Source organism: Anabas testudineus, chromosome 12, assembly GCF_900324465.2.
Source record: "Anabas testudineus chromosome 12, fAnaTes1.2, whole genome shotgun sequence".
Taxonomy (NCBI): domain Eukaryota; kingdom Metazoa; phylum Chordata; class Actinopteri; order Anabantiformes; family Anabantidae; genus Anabas; species Anabas testudineus.
In genome coordinates this window covers 17,248,029-17,276,001 of record NC_046621.1, presented here as the reverse complement: position 1 = coordinate 17,276,001, position 27,973 = coordinate 17,248,029, and the positions used below count along the sequence as shown (strand labels likewise).

Here is a 27,973-nt window from a genome sequence, read left to right as displayed (position 1 = left end):
ACACTCACAATGTTGGGAATGAAGTTCAGTTTGAAAACATTAATGTTTATTTGAACATGATCAAACAGCAACATTCGCTGTTAAATTCAAATTACTTTTAAACAATTATTTTTGGCATTCAACAAAAGTCTTTTTTTCCCATGGATGTAAAAAATTCAATCACCATTTTATTGTGACATGTCACTGCCTGGATGGCATTGGCCATTCACTGAAAGACTTCCAGTAGAAAGGTAAAGGAACTTCAATGTCCATCTTTTTATTGCTCACCTTTATGTACGGTGCTGTGGCCTGGGAGGTCTTTCTCATCAGATCTACAGTTTCATTAAGTCCTCGGTATAGACATGACTGAAAAATACTGACACCCTCCTTTGCATTGTTAGTAACATGCTCCATACTTAAAGCATTAAAGGCCTCTTGAATCTTCTGTTTGGTAAGGTCTTTATACATAGCCACGTGTCTCTTTGCCTCCTCCGTATGTTGTTTTGAAGACTGCAGAGCCTCTGCATAGATGACATCAACCCGAGTAGCCAACTTAACATTTTCATCTTTTAGGAAGGTGAAGAGATTCTCACCCTTTTCAGAAATCACCTGGAATGAGCCATTAACTGTCTTGGGGAGCAGCTCGTACCCATTGAGCAATGAATGTGTTAGCTTATCATATAAAGATTTCAGTTTGTCAATGATCCAGTGTCCATTAATGACAACTCTAGTTCCGGGTATGGTGAACTCAATTTCCCTGATGTAATCAGAAATCGTCTCCATAAGGCTGGCAAACCTTTGCATTGCCCTGTCAATGGCTTTTGATACAGACCAAAAAGACAGCTGGATTACCTCCAGGATCGAGAGCTTCTGTTCTGATCCAGGCACAGTTAACTTTGTGCCACTGAAAAACTGTGTGACTTTATCCAGCAGATTATACATCTTGTCTTTACCGGGTTTCAGCGCTTGTCTAGCATTGTTAGCCAACTTGTCTCTAACATCCAGCACACTAATGGACATCAAGCTGTCAGAAACCTTGCTGTATATGTGTTTTACTTGATCCCCAAGGTGTTTGATTGAATTCGGCAGTGCGTTTAACGACATCAGAACCTCGTTATAGATTTTTTCTATTACATTGAAAATTGCGTTTTTAAGCTTCATGCCACCACGGTTGAGGTCAAAGCCAAAGTGAGCTGTGTGATACTTGTTAACAAACTTAAGCCCAGCATCGGCCATAGCAGGAATTCTGTCCTTGGTCCCCTCCATCACATCATGAAGAAAGCCCCAATTCCATGACGTCTGCAACATCAACTTCTGAGAATTCCTCAGTGTGGCTTTGGCAGTGAAAACTTCAATATCCTTGTCAGGAGCAGACTGGAGGTGAGATAAGTAATCAAGAATATTCACACTTAAAACAGTGTCAATGTGGACCACATACATTTACCTATTGGTTGCTACTGACAACAATATAAGAGCTTAAGGCCTTGTCTCACCAGGTAGCGACTGAACAGTTTCCCATACAGCTGTGATGGAGACCGCCGCTGAAAATGCAATCCAAGAAAACCAGATGAAGGAGAAGACACAGATGCAGTGATGCCGTCTTTGCGAGAAGCAAAGCGGAAGATCACGTCTGTAAATGTTCGGCTGGTGATGTCAACATTGAGAGTATGACGATAGTCCCTTGAAAGCAAATAAACAGTTGTTGAACAGTAGATGTATTATCTAATGCATATATGGTTGACACATGAGTGAGAATGCCTTAGAGAACTGCTAAAAGAAAATGTGCTTTTGGCTTAAAAACGCTTACATAGAATCAGTCACAGGGGTTTGACGCCTCATCCTGAGAAAACAATAACAACAGTTAGGATTAACTTGCTCAGTTAAAGGCAGCATACTAAAGTCAGCTTACACCAGACAAACCAGACTTGTACTGAAGAACTAATAACTGTATAGTTTAATTTATAATGATCCACATACATGTCTCTACGTTGGCCAAATCGCCAACCTAATTACGACATGTTTTTGGCCAGCCACATGCAAGTCCACCCCAGATGGTAGTAATGGAACAAAAGCTGTTTTGACAAAGACTAGAATAATATTAAGCTTACCTAAATTGAGCACAAGGTTAATTACATCAGTGACAGTTTAGACAGATGCCACTTACTCTCCCTCGGCTGGAAGGAGGAAAACCCATTAAGAGACTGTTGGATTTACATTCATCTGATCCCAGTCCATTTCAGAGGCTTTTTGGATGCATTTATGCACAGATATTTTGACACTGAATAGCCATCCACATTGTTCAGGGTGCATGAAGGAACCAAGTGCAAATGAGTCCAGGCAGTATTCTCTTTATGTTTGCTAATACTAATACACTTATTTGAAAATTTTAATGTGTTAAAGTCAATTTCCACCAAAAGAAGAACACAAAAAGAACAATCCATCAAGAAAAAAATGCTTATGGCAAAGCCAGAATAATGACAATTTGACTTGAAATTTCACAATATTGACTTATTGTTAGCTTTCTGTCTTTCAAATGCACATGGGCTTTGACAGATACTAAATGAAGCAAATACATTTAAATTACCAACATACTCCTAAGTGAAGAAGCATGCAAATATACAATGCACTTACCTCAGGTTTTTTGTCAAAGAATGTTGATAGTCAACATTTACATCATTGTGAATTAACTTGCATTTCCCATTTAGATTGATTACTCCATTATCCAGTCCAAGGGTTGAACCAGCTAGAGGAAAATAACATAAAAAATATTGCAACTTTTTAGATTTGGAAATTTACACAAAATTTCTTATCAAATAAAGCAGTGAGTGTGCTGGTCTTACCAGAGAGGTTATACTCCAACAAGGTCAAAGTAGAGCTACAGATGGAATTTAGGGAAGTTACGAGGCTAGAGTCCTCTTTCTTCATGTTGGCAATTGTTGACACATTATAGATCGGGGAGGACACCTTCAACGTGGCACTGAGCATGCCAAAAGATGGGATAAACACACTGGATGGCAGATGTAGGGCAATTTCAGGGATTTCAATTTTTTGCTCTGGGATAACAATGGCTGGTAGTTCAAAGTTTGAAATCTGGCTAGTGATTTCATTTAGGCTGATGGTGTGTTCTCCAATGGTAAAGGATTTTGGCAGTGTGAAAGACGAGACTGTGATTTCATGTTGTGGTACTCTGAATGAAAGGAATGACATTTTCCCCTGTAAATACTCTGTATTAATATTGTAACTAGGCACTGACATTACTGGCAAGCCGGGCAGCATTATTTCAAAGGCCTTGGAGGTGATCACCTTAGGGATATTAAGGTTCTTTGGATCAATTGTAAAGGGTTCCACTTGCAAGTTAGTAAATGGCACATCAAACGCTGGAATTGAAATCACAGGGGGAAGAGTGATATGATCAGACACATTAGCGTTTTCAAATTGTACGTCTATATTCTTCAAAGCTTGTGGAATATTTGCTACCCAAGAAGGCACTGCAAGGCTAATCTCAGGGATGCTAAAAGTAATACCATTTTCAAATAATTTTGATGGTATTGCATACTCCTGCCCATCCTTTGCTTTTGTGTATAAAATATTGACAGAAATGTTAAGGAATTGCAAGTTATCAATATTTGTGACCTGATCAAACTTAAGCACATCCCAGAGGGTCCGCTGATATACAGGAAGCTTGACTGATTTCAAGAAGGTAACGTAGCCTTCAGTTGATCCGGTCAAATCCATGCGTACTTCAGATTCATCATTGGAAAGGAGTAAATCACATGTATGGATGAGAGACGTGAGTTGTTTCTTACTACTCCATGTGAAGGACTGCTTCTCTGAGCTGATGTCAAGGTTGATGCTATGAATGATTTCAGCATGACCCAAACTGCTTGGCTGACTTGTATCAATCCTAAGTGCAGTCTTGAAGGTTGTTAATGGAACAAAATCAAGTTCTCCTTTAACATGGTGCCTTCCATTTGTGTTGAATGATGCAAAATCAACATTGTTATTGCTTGTGTAATCAACTGTTGCAAAGATTCGCCGCAAGGAAACCTCGAGAGCCAAGTTCTTGTTCAAGTTGAAATGGAGGATGTTGTTTGGGCTTCGTTTTTGTTTCTCCTGTTTGTTAATGTTTGAGTTCAAGGTAGTTATGACAGTTGAACGCAGGCCATTGGCATTAAGGTAGAAACTGGCCTCATTATTTAGATCTCCAGCAATACTACTGCCACCCATTACTGTTATGTCTGATGTCGCTTTGGTAGAGGTCTCCAGTAACACATAGGAAGAAAGTGCTTCAAGTGCCCAGGTAATATCAATGTTTCCTTTGCCTACAGATTCAATCATTGGAATGTTAAATACATATTTCATTTTTTTCATGGATGCAATATTTGGCTTGGTCTTGGTGTTTCCAGTGAGTTCTTGATTCAATTCTAGATTCAGGAAGGGCAGATTGATTTTTGCTCTGTTAGCAACAGAAGCTTCCATGCTCCTTTTGGTGAGGCTAACAGCACATTCATGGTTTGCCTCCACATTGTGATGTTCCACGGACACAGTGGTGGCCAGTTTGATTCCTCTCTTTCTTGTCAAACTAGTGGTGCCATCAATCTTCCCATTCAAAATGTCAAACAAAGATGTCGAGGAAGCTCCGAACCGAGCAACAACGTCAGACTGATTGTAAATGCCAGCATTAGCACTAATGGTTATAACAGTGGATTTAAAGGAGAAGTCACAAGTTATGTTTCCCAGGGCCGAAATCCCAATGTTGTTCTGAATGGTAGGTAGTGTGAAAGTGGGCAGTTTTATTTCACTCAAGGTTTCTGGGACATGAATGACAGGCATCTCAAAGGCTGGTAGCACAAGGGTGTAGGATGGCACAGAGAAACCGAGAGCTGGAACCTTGAAGCTCGGTGTACTGAACTCCTTAGGAATAATGTAGCTAAAAGCTGGCATCTCAGCCCTGAAAGCAGAAACCTCTATATTCAGTATTGGTATTTTGTATCCAGGAACAGTAAAGATTCTAGGAGGTATGGCGGAAGTGTCAATTTTATGTTTGATATACTGGGACCTTGCTTGGTTATATGACTGTTTTAGAAGTATGACTACTTTATCTCTGAATTGTTCAAATTGAGCCTGGATGGTATTGGCATTGTCACTGATTGCACTGTAGATTGGTTCAAGATATAAATCATAGCTGTGTGTATCAGGATTCTTGTCGTAATGAAGTTTCAGGTTCATGTCAAATGACTGTTGAGGAGTAGTAAGTAAAGTTTTAAACCCAGCATATTCCCACAGAGAGATGGCTCTGACCTCAGGGGTATTTATTTTGAGATAAGGCACTGTTATCTCTGGAATAGAAAGAGGAACAGTCAAAAAGTCAAGATTAGCCTCCCCATTCACTGATGAGTAGAAGAAGATGTCCACATCATTGTTTTCTGCTGTGAAGTTGTGTTTGTATTTGTACTGGTTGAATCTTGCCAAAGCAAACCAATAGGTACGCTGCTTCCCAGAGTTTATTGTGACTCCATAATCATGCTGGAGATCTATCTTTCCAGTGAGCTTCAGAGGCAGGAAAGCCTTTGAGTTTACTTTATTTGTAACGTCAAGCACAATCTGAAATGGATGGGCAGTGAATTCCAACAAGTTGGACATAGATCCAATCAGTCTTCCGGCGAATTCAGCATTGTGAGAGGCTGTCAGTGCAACTTTCAAGTCCCCAATATTTGCTTCTGCTTTTAAAACCATAACACTGTTCTTGATAGTTGAGACTTCAGTTTCACATCTTGCTTCTACTGTAATATGACTTAAGAACACTGATTCCGTAATCAGTGTTTGCTTCAGTTTCAAATCCTTACAGTCGGTTTCACCTACAAAAGATAGCTTGGCGGTGCTAAAATTGATGTTGACTTCAACATTGCTTTTATGTGTACCTTCATCAGAGTAGTCTTGAATGGCCCACTTTCCATTACCAGTACTTTCACCAGTCACAGTAATTCCACCAGCTTCCACTGTGGCTTCTATATTCTGTTTTGCTGATGCCTGACTTGACATTTCAATTGATGGAATGTCCATATTGTGGTTGTAGGTTGTGTCTATGGCTGTAGAAATTCCACTCTTCAACGTGATTGCCATTTTGTTGAGCAAATCTGCTGTGTACATTTGAGTTGTCGCCTTGGTAGTGGTCATGGCAAAAGCCTCAGCAGAAGAGCCAGAGAGTGTCAGTGTTCCTTTATGATCAACCGAGAAGGCCATATGTTTTGCTTTTAATGTTTCTGTGAAGAGCAACTTCTTCATTCTAGGAGCTTCCAACTGAGCAGTGGCTTCAAAGGTGTATTTGAGGGGTTCAATCGGTGAATTGGCATGAGAAGTTATGGTGGCTGTAAACTGTGGGTTTTTTGGTGTGGATGTTGAATTCTCAATTATCCCTGTAGTTACAAGAGTATACTGTGGAGAGTTCAATCTGAATTCGCCATGGAGTTTGCCAAAAACTGGGATACAAATGTCACCAGGGACCTCAGGCAATTTGATCTCTGGAATTGGAAGCATTGTGATCTTAAAATCTGTCAGATTTAATATAGGGATGTGGATTGGTGGGAATTTTATTTCTGAAAGAGTTAATTCTGGTAAGGTGAGATCGGGTAAATCAGATAGGTAGAGAACTTTTATGTCACCAAATATTTCTTCAGGGTCTGGTGTCTGGAGCTCAAATTCCCTGATGCTGTCTATGAGTGCAACTATCTTTGCTTTGATTTCCTCAAAATCTATGGTTAAGGCAGGGATTGTGTAGGAATTAAGAATGGTAAACTGTGGGACTGCAATTTGAGCTGGAATCCTGATGTCCTGCAGTTTGTTCAGGTTGACTGTAAATGCTGGAACGACAAGGTCAGTGAGAGGTACCGTAAAAGTGGCTACTTCAATCTCAGCTCTTTTCAGTGCTCCCAGAACTCCATCTACAGCTTGTTTTATCTGGGTAATGATCTTGTTGTCCTTTAATACTTCAATGAACTTCTCAATCAATTGGTTAAACTGTGCAGAAATAAAGGCAACAGTATTGCTATATGATTCACTTGCTCTTTGGAGGTAAGTGTATATTTCCTCTCTGATGTCCATGTCAAGGATTCGTTGTCTAATGTCCTCTAGGATATCCTGCGCTTTCAGCTTGATGTCATTGTAAAATGTAGTGTCAATAACTTTTTTCAGTTTCTTTAGAGCATCGGCCACCTTTGTGTTTTTGAGCTCATCCAAATAGGCGAAAATTGAATTTTGGATCTCTCTGAAAAACTCCCTAACAGCCTCAAATTTCTGCACAATCTCATATATTTTAATTTGTTTGTTGATATAGTTTGTTAATTCTGCAAACTTCTTATTGGTTTCATTGACAAACACATTGTAGTCATATTCCTTAATACATTTAAGCATTGTAGAAATGTGTTTATTAACATCATCAATAGTTTTCTTAAAGTCAATTGCTCTGAGCTGGCTTGTCAAACTGTGCAGAAGTTGCATAATTGTATTATAAACGTATTCAAACTTAATAGATTTCAAAGCATCTACCATTGTGTGCACAGTCTCTTTGATTTTAAATTCCTTTATGAGAATCACTGCCTGATCCATTAATTCTTTAAACTGGCCATCAAGATTGTATTTTAAAAGTAGGTCCCTAATATAGAAATAGACTGCATTGAGTTTGTTGGGTATTTCATATTCATCGATCCAGTTGACAATAACGTCATGCATGGATTCAATCACATTTGCTATCTCTGAAGAGGGGATTTTGTATGCTAGCTGCTCAACATATATGGTGAAATCAACAGACATAAGGTAATCCCTTATATCTTGGAAAAATGTGTTGAGCTCAAAGTTCTCAATGACCTGTTTAATTTCAGACAATTTGTCTTTAATTTTTTCCAAGATTCTGTATTTAGAATCAAGCTCTTTCAACCATGCAGCACTGCTCTCTGTGATCTTCTGTAAATCAATCTGTCTGATAATGTCCTCAATAGCATAAAGTACTTTGACAAGTGATTGCTTTATGTCATACTTTTCATCAAAGGCTTGCAGCTTATTCCCAACCTGTTCAGCTGCATTTGCTATCTTGTCAGCAAGATGCCCTTTCTTGACATAGTCTTCAACTGTAAGCAGGAGATCTCTAATATTGGTGGCAATATTAATCACTGTATTTTCCAAGTTCTGTCTCAAGTTGTTCATAAGAAGCTCCAAGTCATCCATTGTAACAGCAAACTCTTTCATCAAATAATCAAGTTTTGCTTTTGCTTGACTCACTTTGTTCTCCAAGTCCATCTCTTGCATGAAGGTACTCACTTGAATTGGTAGCTGATCTAACATGGCTCTGAAGTTAGCAATTACCTGATTAATGTCTAAATTGTTGATGAACTCTTGAAGTGATTCTAAAGCTTGTACAAGTGTGGTCTTGAGCTGCTCAAAGCCAGTAGGAAAGTTTTCTATGAACGGGATCTTGATAATGTGACAGTCACTGTTCTTGTCATACTTGAGGAAGCCGGACATACTGAAGCCTTGTATTTCTGGCACTGATCTTTTTCCTTTGGTCAATGGGTCAAAAGTGTCTCCTGAAAATTCGAATCCAATCTTCGCAGGATTATTGTAAGCACTGATGTCCTGGTTATAAGCATGGTTGTTTAGTTTAGCTTTCAATGTCCAGGTGAGAGATTGATCACTTGGTGTAAGAAGGCCATTCAATTTGTTGTCTAAATTAGTGGACATCTCCTCACTTTGAAGCATATGCGTGGTTGATACCCGGCTGTCGTGTAAGTAAGCAAAAGCTAGGGGCTCCGCTTTCATCAAATATTTGCCATACAGCTGTCCAGTGTGCTTCCCGTACAGATTAATTTCTCCATCACTGTTGACAAATACATCAATATTGAGACTGAAAGGCAGTGCCAGGGTACGAATGGTGCTCTCAAAACGTAGGGGCTCAGAATTTATTTGTGCGTCACAGTTTGACTTGGAGGACAGTCCAGCGAACTCAATGTCACAGCTGTGACTTAGCTGGGCATCCATTAGAGCTCCAGACGTGCTATATTTCATTGTACCAGCCATATCACCATAAGTGATTTCATAGATATGTTTGATGTTGTGTGTCTCTCCATAAGCCCCCTTCACACTTCCACTCAGGTCCATCTTACTTGGCTGAAGCTTTACGTGGCCTTCATTGCTCAAACTGACATCATAATACTTGGCATCATTTGTCATGTCAAATGACATAACAAATGGCTTCATACCAACCTTGGTGTCTTGCTTATAGTAAATATCTTCACAGATGAAATTGTTACTCTTGGAGTGGAGGTTTAGGGTCCACAGAGTAAGTGTCAGTGCATGGCTATTTTCTGTTTTCACCTGCTTCATTCTTCCCACGCTATTGCTAGTAAAGGTCAGAGCCCTTCTGTTCAGTACAATATTCATGTTGTTTTTTGTGGTTGCATCATATGCATGGCCGTTGAGCACACCATCCAAATAGGCTTCTGCAGCTGTGATTTTACCTTCAATGATAAGCTCTCCTCGGCTCTCCTCAGCCATTGCTTTGGTCCTTGATGATAGGTATGCTCCATTGTTGTCTATGGCACCGTTAAAGATGTTCTCTACTGTCACAGGGCTGCACTGAATGCTGTTAGTTCCACTTGTGGTCAGACCATTTCTGCCAACCATGACAGAAGCTTTGTGCAATCCACGACCTGTGTCAAAGGTGAGGGAACCTTCAGAGTTCACCTCCAGTCCATTTGAATCCAAGGATCCTGTTATAAGTGAATATGCTCTGTTTTTGTCATCATCTGCCTGGGACTCAATCCTGAGGATGGCCATATTGCTGGACACACCAAGTTCAACTTTGTTATTCAGTGATTTATCCATGGCGGTGGCAACAGCACTGCATTTTAGGGTCAGTTGTGAGTCTTTATACCTAAGCTCTGCTACATGCTTGATGGCGTTATTCTGTGCATTGGTCTTGGACACAATTTTTAACTCAGAATTTGTGTAGACTCCCTGGATCATGTTGTGAACTTGGATGATTGGAGAGTTAAAGTGTAGGGTTGACTCTCCTCGACCTGCTCTGTCTAGTGGACGCAGATTGTAGTTGTGCATGTAGGAGGTATTGGTGTAAAATGAACCGAGTTTAAGCAGTCCATCGATTGTGCCATCTCCTGAGACTTCATCTGAATTTAGAGTGGAAGTTGCCTGAGCAGAGTAATAGATTAAGGCTTGCAGGCCTAATGGACTAGATGCTTCAATCTTGTAGTTTGCTTTTGCATTTAGTTTGTTTGTTACCCTTAATGTTTCTAACATACTGAATGAAGTGTCAATGAGGCTATGGCTAAAGGAGGTATTCACAAGATACTTGAGATTATCATCAGCTCTTCCTGACATCATCCCAGTTCCTTAATGTAGACAAAAAACACCATTATCAGAATATGGAACAGCGTACTATAGACACAATCACACAATAAGCTTTGAATACATGCTTTTCATCAAATTGCATGCAATTTCCTATAAGCAAATGTAAAGCCCACATTTTTATTCATCCACTCTTAAGAATTGTAATTTGAAGAAGACAATTACCTTCAAACTTGTACGACAGTAGGTTGAAAGGTGACTGGCCCATGACCTTGTACTGTGCAATGTAGCTGGGGACATCAACAGTGCTGTTGCCCCCAGAGATGACGCCTTCCCAGGTGTAGAAGTTGCTGCTGATCTTGGTGGATGCTTCAGCCAGACCAAGAAGAGGGACCATGAAATCCAGAGAGGGTGGAATGGTGAATGATGGTAGTGGATAGGTTTTGGCAGGGATATATAGACCTATCTGTGGTAAATGTATACGTGGAACAGACAGAGTAGTTGGGAAGTTAATTTCTTCTGACTTTTTGCCTCCAAGTGGAAGAGGAAGTGAGATGGCCATCTTCTCCTTGTTGAACTGGTATCGGAACAAACTGTCACTGTTAAGGTACAAAACAAAAGTATAATTATTATTGGTCTGATTTAGCAGTTTGCAGTATAAGAGTTCATGTCCGTTTATTTTTGAAAATTTCTAAACTCTAATTGGAACACTTACGACTGAAAATACAGTTTCTCGGGCAGAGCTGGCAAAGTGAGATCTGAGATGCTCCTCTTTCTTCGCAGGTTTGCAAAAAATGGCATGTGTGCTGTCAATTTGTCCAGCCATATATTCCCTGCCTTCAGGGTGATACAAAGATATATATTTCACTTGTTCAACAACATTGAGAATCTGCACAAGATTAAAAATATTCTCTAACAAATCCTTGTTACATAAATTAGGTAGCAGTTGTGGTAAGTGTCAATTCACCTCAATTCCTTTGGTGACTATGTGACGCAGTTTCATATCAGTCTTTGCCACTTTCTGGTCCAGGATATCATCAATGAGTTGTTGCAGCTGCCTGTGATGATCGTCTACATTTGGGATCAGTTTCTGAATGTCTGAATTCAGATCTGATTTTAGTTCCGCTTCAATCTTGTCGTCATCTGTAAAAAGTAATGACAATAAATGGGTCACAGGTCAGGTGTTCGTGTACTTACAGTATTGTGTTACATATTTATTTCAGTATTTTATGCATGGTTTGTGTATTGTCATTTTTAAGGTTTCATTGTTTGTTTGCATGTGTTTGTGTTTCTTGCATGTTGTGTATGTTTTTTGTTTAATTTCCTGTGTAATCATTTGATTAGCGTGACGGCTGACAGTTACCATATTTGAGAGAAGCTTTCTCTTGGTAGGATGTCTCAGGGAGGTTGATGTCTGTCTTGAACTCCGTGAATACACCTTCATCATTCCTCAGTGTTGTGGTGACAGAGGCATTAGTTTTCAAAGCAGGAATGGCCATCTGGAGTTGTACCATTGCATCCTTCATTCTTTCAAATCTATGTTTACAACAAGTACACATAAAACTGTGAATTATGTGTTTCACATCCAAAATATACACACAAGAAACCCGGTAGCTTAAACTTCTGTTATCACATCTATTCTGTTCGTATCTGTTTGTTTACAGGAACAACAGTATTGACATTACCTTGCGCGTCCAACAAGAGTCAGTTGTGGGATATTTTTGTGGGTAACATCAATGGTGATACCGTGCAGCTTCTTTCCTTTAGCATCACTGTCAGTTACAGCCAGCTTTATGCCTGCTTCCACATCAAAATCAGGAATGACAACCTCAGTGGTGAAAACATTCTTATTGCGGTTGTATTTCAGAGTAGCAGCGGCCTCCGTTGAATCGTCACCTAATAACACCAGAAAACCTTAGTGAGTGTTTATCTCCAGGAACACTGCCAAGGTGGTTACTGATTTGCTCATTCACATTTACATGCACACAAACCTTCTGCCTTCAGGGTCAGCCTCAGAGACTCTATTTTATGACGACCTTTTTTACCCTCTCTGAGAGTTTCATCTGTGATGGTGGCAGTGTACTCTGAAACCTCCCCTGTGGGCTGGATTTCCACTGCAAATCTGAGTAGAAAAGTTATTTCAGTCTGGCTCTCTGGTTAAATTGCTGATCTGTGTGGTTTGCGAAAATCATAGAGTAGTAATTAAATTTTACAACACAAGAAGAAACAGCTTGAGTCAGTTTCAAGCCCGATGTGCTAATGTGGCTTCCTCTTACCTGGTTTCGCCAGTTAGTGGGTAATACGGAGCGTTGTCTATAGAAGTAGCATTGGAGTAACGCACAATTGTGCAGAATTTCAGACCACTAACTAGGGGCTGACAGTTAGTTGAGTCAGTCCGGTCCTCCACCAGAGATGGCACTATTTTAGTTTGACCAGAGGAGATTGACAGAACCTTATTGCTGTCATTCAAAAAGAAAAAAGGTGTGTTATAAATGTGACAGTGACCTACATTACCCTAACAACCACTGGAAGAACCTTGTATATTTGACACAGGTGCCACTGACCTAACACTGAGCAGCTGAGTCTTAGACTTGGGAGCAGGAATGGACAGTTTCATCTGGTTTCTTTTCATGTTCAACTTTGCTTTAAGCGAACTCTCATGGAAAATACTAGTGTGCATCTCAAGCCCAGCCGCCACATAGTCTGGAATATGCACACCCATTTGTGTGATGAATTCTAGTCCAACTGAAGGCATGAAGGACAAGTCAGTCTGCAAAAAGCAGAATGTACACAATCAATCCACAGGGAACATGTACGTAAAATGAATACATTTTCATTTTTCTTTTTTCTCTTTTTTTGCATATAAATTATAATAAAGACAAACTAGCTTACCATGCCTTTAGGAACTGAGTGAGTCAGACCTCCTTTGGTACCAGGTGCAAGCACACCAGATAGTGAGAACTTCAGAGGGAAGCCAGAGGCAGTGGGTAGAGAGAAAGCATCCTCCATGAAGATGTAGTGAGCAAAGAGTTCATTTTCAGTGCTAGAAGTCAGTGTATGAAAGACCTGTTGAAAAGAAAACAAAGATGTTGTATGAATATAGCACTTGCAGGTAGTAATTTAAGAATATCTGGGTCTAAAAGAAGAGACATCATACAAAAAAATTGTTTTGGGACGCTTTGAAGCTTTGATTTTAGCACTAATTCCCAAATGATGGCTCGCTGACTTGCTACACTGAGACGTTGAACACAGTAAATAAAACCAAGGCACAGCATCACGGAGTAGATAGAGTGACTGAAGACACTTGTGTTGATGTTACAGCAATTTGAAGTTAATACATATTAAATGTAGCTTCTATCTTGTTTTAATATAACAAAGGTTTCAGAACTTTTTTAATTTATAGAAAAAGTGCACCTTTACTACCTTTTCTACTTTCTGTTGACATAAAAGCACACATTTCTCAGTTTTCTTCTCTAGAAAAGTCCATATCAAGAAGCAATACTGTATATCTGACCTTCATAGGGAGCCCCCTGAAAGTGTTGTAGTATAAGGACAGGGTCTCAATCATCCTTCTTATGTCGCTTATCTTCAAGTATCCTATCTCATTCCCCAGGAGCTTGAGGTAGGCAGTGGCTTCAGGGGATGGAGAGATACGCAAGTCATCTATGAGCTTCTGGACCAGCTTTGGAATATCCTTGAGAAGATCCTGTGGAACATCTCAAGTTTAGGTTTTTGTTCATGGCCATGTACTTTATGTGCAATGAAGCTGCCATACTGATCTAAAATAACAAGATATGATGCATTTTCAAAGGAACTTTCATGCTGAGTAACATGTAGCTTTGGAAGTTCGAGAAACAAGATTTCACTCATGTTGTAGAATAAGCAAACATAATATGTATGTTGAGATGTCCAACAATCATTTCACCTGTATGCTTATTCTGTCCACGTCATTGGGCAGCCTGTGCAAAATGCCCAGGAGCATTACTCTGGAGTGGATTTCTGTGAAGAAGCCCCTCATTCCAAAAAGAGCTTCAAGTATTGGTTCAAATCCTGCTCCCTCAACGCCGACCTGAGGTGGAGACGTGAATGTTTGAAAATCTTTACAAAAATCATTTGCTTGTCTTCACCATATATAAAAATTTCCATTTGGCGTACCTCAGACATGTCATAGTTGTGGTCAAAAGCCTTCAGTGCTGTCTTCAGCATCACCTCCCTAGCTGCAGGGCTCTTCCCATTCCAGATAATGTTGCTCTCTATTGACCCAAAGGGAGAATCTCTTTTGTAGTTGCATGACAGGCCATCAAATTTGTTTGTGGGTGATGTCTGGTCTTTCAGGGCCAACTCAATGTACTCTCTGACTCTTTAGAAAGGAGAACAAAGGAGAGGAGGTTTTAGTAAGACAGCTTGCAGCCAAAAGGATTCTGTCACTTTCATTTTCCATGCTTAATGTTTAAGAATATTTAAATGTCTTCACCAGCAGTCTACAGTCTCACAGTAGGTGGATATTAATGCTATACACTTTACATTATTTTATCACAAAATATGTCTCATAGAGATACTTAACTTGGTTAAAAACTGATAACCATAACTAATCTTTTGGCGAATTTAAACTACTAACTACTAATTTATTACAAAGGCAACATTTTGTCATTGCTGGTCGACAACTTACCGTTGCATTTGTGGTTCATCAGAGTTGTTGATGTTATTGAGGTGTGAGACCACGAAGCTCTGGAGCTCCTCATCCTCCAGCTTCACTAAATTGTTCAGGATGTCGCCTACCAAGACTTGATCTGGGTTCCTTATTAAAATCAGGTAAGCTGCTACACGTTTCTCAGTGGGGCTCAGAGTGTCCTGGTACACCTCCATGAGAACTTGTTTGATCTGTGTTCAACCAAATGATAACTGACAGACTAAGCATGTTGTACCCCGTGTTAAGATCAAGAACACTATCAATATATTCATGTGTAAAACTGTACATTTTGTCTTTGTGTTTAGTACAGTACCTCATCATTGATGTTCATCAGTCTGAAGGCTTGTATTGCTGCTTTCTGGTTCGGTAATGGAATGTCTGTTTTCTTTGCACATCGCAAAATAGAAGAAATCAGGCTAGGACTGACAACTTGCATGGCTTCACCCATGACACCAACAACCTGAAGATTAGAAAAATAAATCAAGTTGGGGCTTTGGATTCCTCAGCCAGATTCCCTGAACTGAAACTAACCCCTGACTCATCAATCAACCCTTAACCACGATATCTGAGGTGCTTGCAAGATTATCAGTACCCTTAGCACAAGGAAGGACTGCTCTTCAGAGTCATCATCAAGCAAGCCCCTTGTGCAGTCACTTAAGAGTGACTCCATGAACCTTGAAACATCTGTGACCACAGGTGTAACTTCTCCTTTATGGAACCTGAAGACAAGAGACAGGAATATCAAGATTCTCTTCAACGTATGTTTGAGAGTCTTTCTGCCCAGTGATGAACTAAACTTTTACAAAGTGAGCAGGAAATTAACAGAATGCTAGTTGTATGCCCTGTTATGTGTTGAAATTGTTCTAAAAGTAAATCTATGGTCATATATCTGTTTGTTTCTTACTTTTTGACTGTGTTGGCTAGAGCGTACATCATCGTCCTGCTCTGTTTATACTGGGCCATGCTGAGCATGTCTCGAACACGTGCTGCATCTGGGTTAGCCTGTAGACTCAGCCCATAGACTAGAGCATCCACCACTAGTGACTTCCCATCGATGGTCCTGATGGCCTGGAGGATGGCGCTGGTGCATTCAGGGGTTCCACACTGGAACAGTGCCTGCCAGGTGAGCCACTCTGATGCAGCTAGCATTTCAGGGACTGTCTGGCTCAGGGTCTCGTTCGTCAGGCCGCGCAGGCTGGACACCAGCTTATGGAAAAGGCTGGTCCTTTTCTGACCCTGGTCTGTGCCAGCCAAACCCATAAGGTCCTGAAGGGTGCTCAGGACAGTGTCCTTCTCCTGGACCGGAGCTTTATCGTCAGGGTCTTCAAAGTGAAGTGGCTTGCTGTGGCTGGGGTTCACAGCTACATAAGCATATATTTACATTACTGTAATTGGGCATTTATCAACTAGAACTGAAATTCTACATGTCATGCACTGTTTGAAATGATCACTCACAAAATACACCAGTGTTGATTCTTTTGGAACTTTGAAAGATGAGCTCCTGGGTCACCACAGATGATATCCCATTGTCCCTGTGAGGCAGATTAAAAGGTGATGGGAAATGCATAACAAAGCACTGTGTACATATGTATGTAAACATTCCCATGGATGATGACCTACCCATGTGAGAAGGGCAGATAGATGTGTTTTTCTGTGCATGCTGCAGTTGTGATGTGCTTTCCCTTGTTATCAAACTGGTAGTTGCAGTCTTGAGTGCTTGTGATCAGCTTTGACAGTGGGCGATGCTGGAGAAAAAGATCTACAGTGTTTATGTTGTCAAGTATTTTTACATAGTGGAAAACCATTTTCTGTATCAGAATCAGAGTCTGTAGAGGCAGGTATAAATGTCTCACCAGTTTTTGCAGCAGGGCCAGAGGGCTGTTTGCTAGTTCTCTGCTGTAGAACTGGTCACACCTGGACAGGTCTCTGGACAGCGTCACATCTGTGGCAATGTCCTTCCTGGCATTCACCAGGTAGTCTGTCAAACACTGACCATGCACAGTGCTCTGAAACAGCAAATTGAAGTTTAAGCTAAATATTAAAATATAGAGGACAAAACCAGAATTTGCTCAGTATTGTGTAGATGTGTATATATATATACTATACACACATACTGTATATACTGTAGTATATATACGTTTCTACGTTTCCTCACCTAAGCTGCTTTGGGATTTGAGGAACTACTAACCATGAAACTGTTCTCTTCATCTTCCATGACTGGCACCATGAGTGCTGAAACAATTCCTCTCTTAATATTAAGGATGTTTACTGGCTCATCTTCCTCAGGGTACAGCTGGACACTGGTGACTTCCTCCACAGTGAACTTCAGAGGGTTCCTAGTTGAAAGTATACACAGTATATGCAACACCAATTCCAAAAAGGTTGGACACTGTTTAAAATCTACATAAAAACAGAATGCAATGATTTGCAAATGTCATAAACCCATATTTTAATTATTCTGCATCTCTGGTGGTATGGGGCTGTTGGGGCAGCTTTTTTAGAGAAGGCCTTGCATATTTCAGCAGGACATTGCTAAAACACGTACTGCACCTGCTGTATGACAACAGCATGGCTTCATAGTAGCATCAGCTTGCAGTCCAGACCTCCCATGTTGAAATGGAAAATATCACAGAAGAAGACCCAGGTCGGCTGATCAGTTTGAATCCTGCATCTGAAGTATGCCACACTTAAACATGGCGCCTAATTTTTTAAAATATTGCTTTCATCAAATTTAAAATGTCCTTTTTTCAAATAGTTCATTTTCTCAGTTTAAACATTTGATATGTTTTTTAAGTACGTCCAGGCCGGTTGTTGCAGTCTGATGAGGCCTTGGTCACTAGTTTGTTTGTGTGTTACAACTGGTTTGCAAATTCTGAGATATGAAAATTGTGACCTTCAATTAAAAGACCTCATCACATTCAGATATTTTTTTAAATAATAAATAAATTCTGATGCAAAGAAAGTTGACATTTTGGAAAGGATAAATATACTTCTTTGCCAAGAGTTACATGAGAAGATGATGATCTGGGGCTCTTTTGCTGCTTCTGCACCCAGACAACTGGCTATACTGTAGCTTCCTAGTTCTAGGACTGAAATGAGAGTTTCTTCTCATCTCAGTCTCAAAAAGAAAGCTGATGAGCACATTTCTCTAAGTCCTTTAAAGCTACAGTGGAAACAGCTTTTACAGTTGCTTTGATGAAAATGTTTCAAACAATAGTTATGGAACAACATCACTATTCAGAGCGAGTCCCATGTCTGACCCCCTGGCAAATGTAAATCCATACTAACATTGATATCATGTGAATACTGTTTTGCACTAACTTTAACATGGCAGCTTGGAAGGCATCAGAGCTGGGGGTCTGCCTGTAGACCAGCTGACCCAGCGGATCCATGACAGATACCTCACTGAGAGCACAGTCCCTGGTGTGCATGACGAACCTGCATGCCTGGGGGACTTCGATCTCTACCTAAACATATATCACAGCAGAAACAGGGTCAGTGAAGAGACAGAGGGGGGAGGTCAGATAAGAAAACACTTTGTTACCAAGAGGACTGACGAAGAGTTATACATAAATAGGAATGTACCTGACAAGAAACTTTAGGGCCATTCCTCAGATTGGCAGTGCCCACCACACCATTCCTGCTCTCCGTGGTGTACTGATACACATATTTCCTATTGGCTTTGAATCTGGACGCCACTGCAATAAGACAATGACAGTGACAAACATCTATTTCTGTCACTGTGTGTAAAAAGGTGAATATAATAAATAATTATGATTATTCTGTTCCTTCTGCTTCATAAATCTACAGTCAGTGTTTCTCACGTTGGCAGCAGAGCTTTGGACCCAGCAGCAGCGAAATGCACAGTGAAAAACAGCTATTGTACAGAACCAAAAAGAACGCAGAGCAAGAGTCCATCAGCTTCTGCTGCTATCTCCAGAAAACAGATGATGTGTTTATTAGTTTAGCACAGCCGCCATCGATCTGTTAGCAGGTCAGTCCATCTGATTGCAGCAACATACTGCTTACCCCGCTCTATCTTTACCCTATGCACATACACTCGGAGTTCTTTCCAGGTACATACACCATCAAGTCTCTTATAGGAAGTGGCAAAGTCCAGAGCTTTTAGAAATCTTATCAATTTGAGGCTTTTTTTAAACCATAACAGCACATAATACAAAAGATAGTTCAAATTACAGCATTCAGAGATTTGGAAAGTGTGGAGTTTTGTAAAGTAATGACATTTTATGCAGACTGTATATAACAGATGTGTAGAGATCAACTTACACAGGCACGTAGAGGAGTGTTCATTGTAATTCTCTGGAACAAAAGGAGAATCACATGTCGACATACAGTATTATCACCAAACATTATTGATTATAGCTGAAATATTCAACCAGTGAAGCAAAATATAGCTTAATTACCTTAAAAGTTATTATATTATTGTTGAATCTTTTATATATTTACTCGAGCAGCTAGTCTGGACACTAATTGCAGGTCCCTGCAACTGCCACACCTTCTTTCATAAAGCACATTTTGACATAGCATTCAGTGGATATAACTTATTAAATGATGGCTGAATCCTAGCTTTAGTGTCCTGGTATTGTTCATGCAGGCTCACTGTCACACTGTCCTGGCCAGAGGAATTAATGTAAATGAAAAGAGCAGGCCAAATGTTTAAACTGTTGCTACTTCCACACATTGCTATATTGAAATTTTATCCTAAATTGCTTTGAATTGAAATGTGTTCCTACTTACGAGCCACTGTGTAGCTGCTCAGCAGCAGCAGCAGCAGACACAGCTTGCTGTAACCCATGATGGGCTATGGAAGAGGGCGTCCGTTCTGTGCTTTAATCCTCCCAGTCCTGAGTAGCGGAACAAAACCGTTAATTTTCCCTTTTGAAGTCCAGAGGGATACAGACAGAGCAAAGCCTGGGAGGTCATTCCAAAGTTCAGTGTCTGACTGAAGGTTATTGTTGGGTAAGCAGCAGTTTCTAGGTGAGGACAGCACGCCAGGCATCCGATACTGCAGTCAGTGTCATTTCTACTTCTTGGTTATCAATCAGCCAGACTGTGTTATTGTAATAATCACTTCATAACTACAGATTACTATGGTTACAGAGGGACTGCTGATTTCTTTGATTTGCTATAGCAACCTTCATGAACACCAGTTTTGTTCCTGTAGAAACAAAATGAGCGCACACACACTATGTACAGATGCTGCTCTTGGATTTCAGTCACAGATAATGCACAACGCAGCACACCGTTGACCTTAAAACACAGCAGTATCATATCATTTCATATGATATACATCATGACAATCTTCAACAGCAGCCCCAATAGCTGCTATAAGCAGAAAACATCATTCATACTTCAACAACATATATGCTTATTTACAAATGGTTGTAGAGAATGTACTCCCATCAACAACTCTCTGGTGTCTTTGGACCAAAGCGAGAAGAATACACAGCATGCAATTGGCAATGTCTTGGCAGAATAACCAAATGTTGCTCAAGGCTGCCACCATGTGACCATAGTTTAGTAGACCTGTGGGAACAGAAAGTGTTTTCATAGTACACAAGAAAATAAAAAGTTACATTTAGAAATTAACTAAGAAGAGATATGTTACCCCACGTGAAAAAATTACTGTAAGTTGTTTAACATTTAACATCTAGCTACACATCATTTTGAAATTTATTGCAGCTTCAGTGTGTATTAAAGTGAAAAAGATGTCTAAATGTGAAAACAGGCTGTGTGGGGTGTAAACTGATCCTATCTCTGCACGCTGAAACCAGCCAGGCCAAACCAAACACACAAAGCCTGTACAGCTGAGCTTTGTTTGATTCAGTCACACTGGCCAGTTCACATCTGTTTATTTGAACATGCAGCTGAATATTTACCTTGTAAACCACTACTACCATTCACAAAATTGCTTGTTAGTCCTGTTTAGTTGTTTTAATTTTTTTGGTTGGTGTTTATGCTTGTTTAATAAGTCGGTAAAGTTTACTGCACTTAATAAAACTTATTCAGTAAAGTCAAGATGCAAATGTTAAGTTATAGTTAGGTCAGAAACAAATAATCTAATTCATAAACAGTTGGATATATAATTGATTCTATTCTAATGATTTAAGTGGTTTAGATCTGGTCAGCTTAAGTGTAGACTGTCAGCTTTAAGGGTTTAGTCAACCCTAACATTACCTGACAGCAAGTTAATAGCAGGTACTTGTTAAGGTCAGTAGCTGAGGTTAACTAACATCTAACAGTATAGCTACAATTAAAAACTGTTTTCATAGGTTTCCTGTTTAGTCTTCACACATTTGGAATTGTTACAGACAGACAGGTGAGCCACAGCTGGCTTTCCTCATTAGTTCTTATTATTGTGTCTTCATTAAATGGAGCAGGTGGCATTAGGGGAACAAACCCCTTGTAATGATCACTGTGCTTTTAAAATATGGAAAATATGACAAAGAAGTCACTGCACTTTGTCACTGTAGTCTCTCCAGGTAATTAAGTAATGATGATTAAACTCGCTCTGCATGTGTTTGTAATAACTCACATTCTTTGTGTCTTGAATGTGTGATAAAATACCCGAGTGACTGCATACTAGTGTTGAGTACATGTATGAATAAACTGAAGCTGCACCCCTGATACACAGTATGTTCCATTCTCATTAAAAAACTTACTGAAACACAAAAATAGCAGAAACTGTTATGATGCAATTCAAATGCAGGTAGCTGCTGAGAAATGAACCTCGTGAATTTTCCTGAACTTCAGGTGGGCAGGACAGGTCAATGCTCAACAGCATTTTGACAGATCAAGTAGCAGTCTCATAGTCCCTCTCAACATGTCAAAGAGAAAAGTGTTTGTGTTCACTGTCAACAGGCTGCAGTATGTCCTCAGTGTTGAAGTGAAACGATTGTGATTTCTTCAGATTTTGGAAACAAACTTCTATGTGTATGTGTACGGCTTAGGTGATGCTTGCTGTCGGCTCTAAGAGCTGCAAGATGTTCTCTCAGATACTTCAGGGTAACTCTGCCTTAACCGTTCCCCTTTGAATGTGTTTGTCTGTTATCATCAGACATAGTAAGACAGACACAAAGCACCACACAAAATAATAGTACTGTATGGACTGTAAGAAAAAGAAAAGTGTCTAATTTAAAGGTGTCCGGTCATCAACTAGACAACAACACAAAACTTACATTAAGTAATGGTAGAATATTAATGAGTGGGAACATAGCAAAAGAACCATAATAAACATGTAGATTCAATGATTTGCATTAAATAATTACACTGATCAGTCCGTCTTAACGAGACAGACCCCAGAGAGTTGACTACAATTAGGGTCAGTCTGTCTACCACATTTCCAGCATAGTGTTCATCCAGTAGTTCAGGTCACAGAGTAGTACCACCTCTCAGCCACACAGTGGCAGCAGAGTGCTAATCTATGCTATCAAATGTCTCCCCGACTTCTTCATGTCCCTCTGTCTCTACAACACCTTCACTGCTTCTTCACATTCTTTATATCTACTCTGTTTGATCAAAGGTACAGGAGATTTCATTTAGATTCCCGTGTTGTCCATATATACATCACCATTCACAGTGTATGGGTACACAGTTCATGAGATGTACTGTTCAAGTACCGTTGGAAACAGGACAAATTTGTCTAGTCCAGCCTAGAAGTACACAGTCAACATCAGTACTAATTAGACATATTATTATTATTATTATTATTATTATTAGTAGTAGTAGTAGTAGTAGTAGTAGTATTATTATTATTGTTATCTAAATATGTTTACATCTGTTAAAAAACTGTATGACAAAAAAAAAATCTTGCATTGAATTCCTCTGAGTTAACAATCCTTCCTTTGCCCCACACTTCATAGGCTTGACACAGTTTTTCAATGATTCTTAGTGAAACAAGTCAGTAAGTAAAGCAGAGTAAAGCAGAGTAAAGCAGATCTACTTCAGACACCTGTTTCTGTGGCTGGTCTGGCTCTGGAAACGTCACCCTAGCCACCACTTAACCAAATCTAGCTTGGGCCAAAGGCAAGAACCAGAGAGTAAAAGCAGAAACTAGGTTGAAGAAAGTGTGTCTAGGTATGTTAGTAGTTAAAGCTGCTTACAAAAGTGTGTTATAAGATGGATCAGTCAGGTCATTGAGTCCTGCTGAACGGAGGCTGTGAATCAGGAAGAATGATTCCAAAATAAGCACCATGACATTTATTGTAGTTTACCTGTGAAACATTAAATTATGTAAAATCTTGGGATTTAATGATTCATGAGAATATATTATTAGGATATCTCAAGTCAGGAAAAATCACGATGGTGATAGAAGTCTGGATTTAAATGGAGATTTTCTCCAATAATACCAAAGTATCAATTCAGATGTGTTGAGATTCATCTTATCTTAAGTCAGTTTCTCAGAAACAACAAGAAATTATGCCTGAATGAAGGCAAACATATAGCAGCTCCATGCCAAGTCCAAACAGGAAAATCCACATTGACCTAAACGAGACTTTAAATTCAGTGGTGAACCTGCTACCTCTGTTAAAGAATGTGCCATGCTGTTTCAGCTGTGTGCTTATGATAGTTGTCACATTGGAGGTGAAGGTGAACCTTTAGCCTGGCCTGATGTTCTGATCACTGTGGAACCGCTTTTCATTGAAGATGTCTCTGTAGTTTGTCTCTCTAAGCCCCATACACAGTAACAAAATCTATATGAGGCTAACCTTTTTAACCAAAACGAATTTCCCCAAGGGGATCAATAAAGTATACATTATTATTATTATTACATTATTTATTAGGTTTTACACAGGATAAAAGCACTATGTCATGACTCTGTCTGATTCTGTATGTGTTACATTGTGTGTATCTACTTTAGCTGGAATATGGGGAGCGAGTGGAGTCTGACAATAGTTTAAACCAAATGATGTTGTGCATCTTTCAGAGCCTTCATTCGGTCTCTCACCAGAGCCTGTGTTCCTCAGTGGCATCCCAGACTCCTCCTCTTCCAGCAGTCCACCCTTTGACATCGAGGCCCCTCCACTAAACACACTAATCCCCATCCTGAGCTGACCCCTCTCAGTTTCCTGGTATCCCACACTCCCTCAGTTTACAGCCTATCATCCAAGAGGGCAGTCGCAAGAACCCAAGAGTTGGAGATGACTATTGGAGAGGACTATGTTAAACATGTGAAATGGTTTTCTTTGAGTTCTGTGAATGTGGAAAATGTGCATTTTGCATATTTACACAACAGAGCTTTGTTTTTCTACTGTTTGTGAAACTTTGTCTTCCTTGTCATTTGGCAGTCTCTTGTTTTAATTATGTCAGTGGAAACACATCTCAGCTACTATTAATAACACCAGATAACATCAATACAGCAAAACCCACACAGAGAACTGGAGACTTCAGATAATATATATATATAGCAACAACCACAGTGACAACAATTTGTTAAAATAGAGCAGAAACTAAAACAGGGTGTTCACCCGCTCACTCTGCAGTTTTCAATATGAAACTCATATGAAACTTTGATGGTTTAGAATCTGTAGCGTTTAAAAAATATATATTCCAAAAACAATTATTTGCAAAAACAAAATGACGAGTTACGTCCTGACATTAATACCTCCCTTTATACATTTACGCACCACGACGTGAACACAGATATCGAACGAGTTGCTGAGTGTATTTCATGGTGACACCGATGTGTAGCTGTATTAGAGAAGTTATAGGCTCTGATCGTGTTGACAGAGGTTTAGCAAAGTTGGCAAACTTTCTAAATAACACACTAGAAGGCTGGGACTAGTAATAAGTGTTGGTTGGTGTAGGTTCAGATGTGAACATCTTAACATATTGTTATTCTGAATTGTAAAAATGATACAAACTACAATTTTCTTCCATCCGCCAGTATTTACTTCAAAACAAAAGCACACAGTGGCAATATTTGAAAAGGTACCTTTTTATAAATGAATGTACCATCAAAGTCGTTTTAAAGCTGTTATTTCCTCTTCTGCATTGAGCTTTATGAGGCTGGACAACAGAACAATGTCTATAATTATTATTAAGTTATGAATTTTTGTGGAATGCAGGAGGAAAGTGGAAAACCAGCCACCACTACTCAGATGTCATCTAACTGCACCATGGTCAGCATAAATCATCAAAACAGCATCATCTGCATATTAAAATGGCACATTTGACTATGTGCACACTAAAATATTAAAGCTAAATTCATACAAATGGCCAAAATGTGTGAATTGTAATGTAAATACAATTCCACTTTAACATGCAAAGACAACAAGGGATCACAGCTTTGTTCATTCAGGATAAACTTCTGCACTACTGTCTGGCACGCTCCCACTCCTCCTCTGTTGCCATAACAACTGGCTTCCTCACACACACTACATGCACAGGTACCTACACGTACTTGTAGATGAGTCTACACATACACTTCACAAAACAGAGTTACACTCTGGGATTCGGTGTGGGACTTGTTGTGGCACCAGGTTTCTCTGTCATATGTGTCCTGCACAGCATGTCCTCTCTTAACCTTTAACCCTGTTTGCACTTGTCAATGGTGAGAAGAGAAGTCTCTTGGAGAACTGGGGTAGGTGGACAGGTAATTGGTGCCTGGCTGTGAGATATGTGTCCTGGGGCAGCAGAAAAATAGAAGTGAGCGTGACATGGTGTGACAGCACAAACCGCCACGAGCGGAGGTGGAAACAAACGCCCAAGCTGTCACCAGCTGCAACAGGAAGCCATGTCACACATTACTGTGGGGCTTAAATCATTCCCCCCAGTTAGTGGTTAGTTCTTGGTGTTTCTCCATTAGCCCTCCACGATGAGACAGGTGGACCACCTGCAGCCATTGCTATGGCGACCACCCTGTTGTCTCTAGGGAAACAGGTGACAATGGTGACGGACACAAGAGCCCTGGAGATGAAGCAGCATCACTGATGAAGCTGTGAAGACAGGTGACAAACCTGGTGGGATTAAAACAGGAGCCAGCCAACCCAGCTGAAATAATCAGATTACCTACCATCCATACCTGTCAAACACAATGCTACTGCTCTCTAGTAATAAACAGTAATTCACAGCTTCACACCCCGGCTGTGTCACACGCCGCACTGCACTTCCCGTGTCACCATAAAGACCTGCTGTGCTACATGTGTTCCGATGGTTCTCCAGATTAGTTTGGCTGAGTTCGTGTTAATATTGAAGAATATACCTGTACAGCCACAGGTGAAAGTGTCTATAGGGGTTGAAAGAATGAAACCCTGTGAGTTCCCTCAACTGCAGAGCTCCCAGCATGCATTGCTGCAAATGTCTGGACAGAGACGTAATCTTGTCTCTGTAGGAATCTGTAATGAGTTGGCGTTGGGTGAACTCCTAGAGAAGGTGAAGAAACTGATGCCCAAAGGGAGTCTCACAGCTCGTGAAGTCAACTCTGCCATCACCGCTGGTTATGACCAGTGCATGACGAACACTGAGAGGAAAAGCTTTAAATCTATGTGATGACGTTCACAGCTGATCATATTTTACAAGCGTGCCTTTCCTGGTCACTCCCGTGGATCATGGACACGGTGCCTTTGCTTTGTTATCGTGAGTTTTTCCCTGCTCTTTGCAGTGATTTGCTGTTTTACCGTGCCCCTGGTTGTTCTCTTTTGTTCTACTTTTCTTTTGTATCTCTACTTTTGGTTGTGCCTCTTTTTCAGGTTCTGTGTTGTCCCTTTACTTCTGTGCCCTGCCAAGTTTATTTCTGTGTTCTCTTCTCACTTTGTCGCTTTCATCGTTCATTACAATAAATTCCTTTTTCCTCTTTTCACTCGTGTCTGACTTTATAATGGGTCCATTACTCCCTCAGACCAGAGAGTTTCTAGAGAGCTACAATAAAGCTTGTGATCTGTACACACTAATATTTGAAATGTTAGGTCTTAGTCATAGACCTTGAGAGAAGTGAAACTAAAAAGAGGAAACAATCAGAAAATGACAATACAAATGTTCTTAGAGATCCAATGCTAGATAGTCAGAACTGCGACATGAGTCACACAGTTACCTACAGCATTGCGGTAAGATGTGCACAATTACCTACGTACACACTCTGGACTAGATTAAACTAGATTAAACTAGATTCTGAGAACCCTTGATCAGCTCTTCCTGTCAGTTCTCAGTGGTATTAAGACACAGCTCTAAAAGTGGAGACATGAAGTCATTTCGCTTCCTCAGTATAGAAGAAATCTATTCACTATTTTAAAGCCTGAAACACAGAAGAGCTTAAAAAAATACACCATGTAGTGGTGCATGTCACAGAGATGCAGCACTGGACTGAAGTGATATTATTTATTAATTGTATTATAACCAGAATAGCACACAAGATGTAGAGTTGGAATAAGCCTGATTTGATGTCATCTTAGATTACCATGCCTCAAATCCTGACTGCATTCATGGAGCATTAAGTTGTTCACAATAAAGCACAAGACATCATTTGGCTTTTACACTAATGATGTGGAAGTCGTTTGGGGTGCACAGAGATGAACTGGACACATTCCACAGACTGCTCAACAACTGGGATCCAGGCATAACATTCACATTAATATGTGACCTTGACCCTCAGATGTATAAATCTGACAGTGAAACATGCAAAAGCAAAACGAGCATCCTGTTCTTCAGTATTTTAATACACACACACACACACACACACACACCAAAACACATGTATTTTTCGACACAGTCTTACAGCACCTCACTTTTTTAAGCACTGGGAATCCCTTATGTAATGTGCACTGTAAAATAAATTATTAGACTCAGTAGTATAGTGTAATATGTTGTTAAGTATGTATCAATCATCCACAAACCTTCTCACAGTGAAAACGTCATTGAATGTTTGTACGGTACTTTCAGTTTAAGTAACATGTGTCACTGTATTGCTTGATAAATTCAACACATGTAAGT

The 27,973-nt window shown here is 40.0% G+C and overlaps 1 protein-coding gene across 1 annotated transcript; it reads right to left on the bottom strand.

Annotated features, from left to right (window-relative positions):
- Positions 1-12: 12 nt before the first annotated feature.
- On the bottom strand, positions 13-19,914 carry apoba (apolipoprotein Ba). Its single transcript, XM_026355496.1, has 29 exons — positions 19,784-19,914; positions 19,313-19,345; positions 18,611-18,723; positions 18,347-18,492; positions 17,214-17,361; positions 16,879-17,031; positions 16,646-16,770; positions 16,481-16,557; positions 15,930-16,386; positions 15,618-15,744; positions 15,339-15,485; positions 15,005-15,216; positions 14,491-14,695; positions 14,261-14,404; positions 13,850-14,041; positions 13,228-13,401; positions 12,900-13,105; positions 12,612-12,794; positions 12,327-12,457; positions 12,021-12,231; positions 11,699-11,871; positions 11,303-11,478; positions 11,051-11,172; positions 10,561-10,934; positions 2,820-10,379; positions 2,611-2,722; positions 1,787-1,819; positions 1,473-1,659; positions 13-1,353 (listed from the first exon to the last, which is right to left on the bottom strand). The coding sequence occupies exons 1-29, from the start codon at positions 19,839-19,841 to the stop codon at positions 181-183; spliced, it is 13,152 nt and encodes a 4,383-aa protein (XP_026211281.1). The 5' UTR covers positions 19,842-19,914; the 3' UTR covers positions 13-180.
- Between the last annotated feature and the right edge of the window lie 8,059 nt (positions 19,915-27,973).